General features: G+C 55.3%; 1 protein-coding gene across 1 annotated transcript in view; it reads right to left on the bottom strand.

Moving 5' to 3' along the window:
* Positions 1-451: 451 nt before the first annotated feature.
* The window catches only part of LOC116465120 (tenascin-X-like), a gene marked incomplete at both ends in the record, with an annotated part of 5898 nt that continues 2313 nt past the window's right edge, over positions 452-4036 (bottom strand). The window contains 3 exons of the mRNA XM_032148311.1: positions 452-775; positions 1187-1510; positions 2644-2976. Of these exons, the coding sequence (XP_032004202.1) occupies positions 452-775; positions 1187-1510; positions 2644-2976 (981 nt within the window). The remainder of the gene's footprint in view (positions 776-1186; positions 1511-2643; positions 2977-4036) is intronic.

The following is a 4036-nucleotide window of genomic DNA, read 5'->3' as shown; positions in this document are numbered from 1 at the left end:
ACACAGACAATTTCATGGAACATCAACATCAGACTTGGCCATTTGTCAGTAGGATGGATCAAGACAAGAACAAGGCCGGTCTGTGATCATGTCTCAGTAAGGATGAACTCTAACATTTTCCAAAGCACAAAAATAACCGAACATCACCCATCCAGCTAATCTGAGTGATAGCTGCTTCTTTACCAATGGCAGCTTTGGCCTTGCTGTAGATGACCTCCCCAAAGATAAGACTTAGAGAGACGCCCGGTAATAGGGTTATCCCTTCTTCCTAACAGCGTCTAATACAGAGCAAAACTTTGCTTCCTTAAACGCTTTCCCAAAACACCAAACACAAGCCCAACGTGCAAAAGAAGCCCGGCTGGTGAGAATATTTTTGTTTTCATGAAGTTGCAGAGAAAGCAACATCTTCTAGGGCTATCTTCCCCACCCTGCCTCACTCACAAACACTCACCTGTCACACCCACGGTGGACACTGGGCCCATGCGCCGCCCCTCGTGGAGGCCGTACAGGTGCATCTTGTATTTGCGCCCGGGCTCCAGGCCCCCCACGGTGACCTCGTTCTCCTCGCCCCTGACACGCACCACCTGGGGCTGCCCCTCTCTATCCTTGTACTGCACAGTGAAGGAGTCGAAGCGGCCCTGGGGGACGGTCCAGGAGAGGCTCAGCGAGTCAGGGGAGGATCCTGTCACTGTCAGCAACCCCAGGAGCGGCTCCTCAGGGGGCTCTGGGGCCTCTGTGCTGGGTTCTGTGGGGCTGGGGGTCTCTTCCTCTGCAGCTGAGAAAAGGAGATATAGAGAGGATGCCAGGTCCCTGAGGGATGTGCTCAGGTCTTCAAGGGAAGGAGGGAGAAACCACGGCCACTACTGGGTATGTGAGGTCATTTCAGAAAAGCCCATTCTTGGGGCTGGGTGGTCCTGCTCAGTTGACAGCTAACACACACGACAAGTTCCAGGGTCAGCTGTGGGGGACCTGGGACAGTCACCAGCACAGCAAAACTCCTGATGGCCCCTCCCTGCTCAGAAGGAGCCAGGGGTTAACCTCAGAGGAAGGCCCAAGGGGAGCCCCAGCCACAAGCAGGTCTGTGGTGCTGACCAGACCCCTGTCCCATTCCCCACCAGTCATCACCAAAGAGCAAGAGGGTGGCCCTCCCACGGCTCCCACTCTGGGGCTCCCATCGTTCACTCACCCGTCACCCCGATGACAGACATGGGGCCCACGCGCTGGCCACCGTGGAAGCCGTACAGGTTCATCTTGTATTTGTGGTCTGGCTCCAGGCCGGAGATGGTGACCCCGTCCTCCTGCCCCGGCACCCTCACCGCCTTGGGCTGCCCGTCCCCATTCCTGTACTGGACCAGGAAGTGGTCAAACTGGCCCTCGGGAACCGTCCAGGACAGGCTGAGGGAGTCGGGGGTGGCGTCTGTCACGGTCAGCTCCCCCAGGCGAGGCTTGATGGGGGGCTCAGGGGTCGTGGCGGGCACTGCTTGGGTGGTCTCGGCTTCATCCTCTGGAGCTGGACAGACACGTATGGGGACAGTGAGGTCCCTGGGTCCTCAGTTCAGCATAGAAATGATGTGTCACAAAACACAAAGTGCCCAAGAGCAGGACGATGCTGCCCACAGCGCCTCCAGCACAGCTCTGCTTCCTCTCCTCTCCTGCAACCTTTCCTATCCCTCACCCTGACACCCCTGCCCTCGGCCCCCACCTCACCCCCACCTCCCAACACCCAGGCCACCTCTCCCTGTCCCTCCAGCACCGCCTCTCTTTTGAGCACAGCCCCACTCGGCCTCTGCACCCTCGGCCTCCCTGCACTGGGGTCTCCTCTCCATCTTTTGTTCACTGGGCTTCTGTCTTTGCTCCCCAACAAGCTCAGCACACCCCTCCCGAGGCCAGAGCCTGGGGTGTGTTCCTGGACCCGGCCCCTCATCAGCTGCCAGCAGCCTCAGAGCATCTTTACCCTGAATTCCCCTGGATACCTTCCTCCCCCACCTCCAGTCCCCGATCCTGGTTTGGGCCACTGTCACCTCTCACCAGGGCCGCCAACTGCCTACTGGTCTCCCTGCCACCCCATCCCCATCTTCAGCCCCCACAGATGAGCTTCACACAGGCACAGCTGCTGGGGCCATCTCAGCACAGACCTGGGCAATCACCTCCTCATCCCTGGGAGACCCCAGGCCTGGTAAGCGGTCCCCTCCTCTGCTCCCACACTTCAGGATGAGCTACTCACCGCAAAGGACACCCCACTCAATCCTCAGTGCCTCTCATGTGCCATGCTCTTTCTAGCCTCCTGGCCTTTGCACCAGCTGTGATGATCTGACAGGCTTCACCTTCTCTCTAAAGCTGTCACCAAGCTAAGCCATGCCTGGCCTCAGGTCATGGCTGTCCCCTGGGTACCCACGGTCAGGGTGACTTAGGCATCCCTGTCTGGTCCTGACCTGAGCCCTGGGCCTCCCTATCACATGCTCACCCGCCTTTGCTTCATTTGCTGGATTGCAGCCTGTCTCTCCATCACATGTCTTTCCATAATGTTGCTATATTCCTTTCACCGTGAGCCCCATCAAGACAGAAATATGTATAGGAAAATGGTAGAGAAGGGCACATTTTCTAGGGCTGTCTTCCAACCCTGCCCCACCCACACTCACTCACCTGTGATGCCCACGGCAGACACCGGGCCCAGGCGCTGCCCCTCGTGGAGGCCGTACAGGTTCATCTTGTACTTGCGCCCAGGCTCCAGGCCCCCCACGGTGACCTCGCTCTCCTGGCCCCCAACACGCACTGCCTGCGGCCGCCCGTCCCTGTCCTTGTACTGCACAGTGAAGGAGTCAAAGCGGCCCTGGGGGACGGTCCAGGAGAGGCTCAGCGAGTCAGGGGAGGATCCTGTCACTGTCAGCAACCCCAGGAGCGGCTCCTCGGGGGGCTCTGGGGCCTCTGTGCCTGGTTCTGTAGGGCTGGGGGTCTTGTCCACATCCTCTCGTGGGGCTGAAAGGTAATATAAGGGGATACAGGGAGGGTTTAAGGGTTTAAGGGTGACTTGCTTTGCCGGTGCTGTCAACAGAGGTCATACATCAAATGTGCCCCTCCAGAGCAGGCTGAGGGCTGGGACAGCTTTCTGTTCGACATTCAGTGACTCTTGGAATAAGAGCCGGTGAGGTATCCCCGAGCCCCCGGCCTGTACTGCTGGCAGAGCTGCACTGTTAGAAACCTCCAGAAGGCAACTGAGACATAGTGTCAGGAGCCAAAGTTATTCTCATTTCCTTTGACCCAATAATCCCAGTTCTGGGCATCTATCCTAAGAAAATTATTAAAGCAGGAAAAAGTTATAGCATGGAAGAATTCTTGATGCGATTATTCATGACAGCAAATGTGTCAGGAACACAAATGACCCGTAGAAGATGATTAATTTTGTTACAGTGTTTTCACCGCAACGCATCAAATAACCATTGAAATGATGATGAATGCTGGTTGAGCAGCCGCAAGGTGAATGATTACAATGTACTTGGTGTACAAAAAAGGAAGAGCCAAGAATTTTATGAACACTGATTGCAACTTTAAAACATGCTTTGCCTGCAAAATACAGGAAGGGAATGTGCACTACACACACTGTTATTAATGCCGGCAGCTGGGGGAGAAAGTAGGACTATGAGATTCTTTTTTTCTGTTTTTCAAGCTTTCCACATAATGTTGCTATATTATTTTCACTAGAAAAATGTGGGCTAAAAAAGAAATTCTGGGCCAGGAGCAGTGGTTCACGCCTGTAATCCTAGCATTTTGGGAGGCCGAGGCAGGTGGATCACCTGAGGTTGGGAATTTGAGCCTAGCTTGGCCAATATCATGAAACCCGGTCTCTACTGAAAACACAAAAATTAGCCAGGCGTGGTGGCATGCACCTGTAATCCCAGCTACTCAGGAGGCTGAGGCAGGACAATCGCTTGAACCTGGGAGGCAGAGGTTGCAGTGAGCTGAGATCACACCACTGCACTCCAGCCTGGGCAACAGAGTGAGACTCGGTCTCCAAAAAAAAAAAAAAAAAAAAAAAAAA

This window comes from Hylobates moloch, unplaced genomic scaffold, assembly GCF_009828535.3.
Source record: "Hylobates moloch isolate HMO894 unplaced genomic scaffold, HMol_V3 SCAFFOLD_3264, whole genome shotgun sequence".
NCBI classification, from domain to species: domain Eukaryota; kingdom Metazoa; phylum Chordata; class Mammalia; order Primates; family Hylobatidae; genus Hylobates; species Hylobates moloch.
This window is presented reverse-complemented; position numbering and strand designations above follow the sequence as displayed.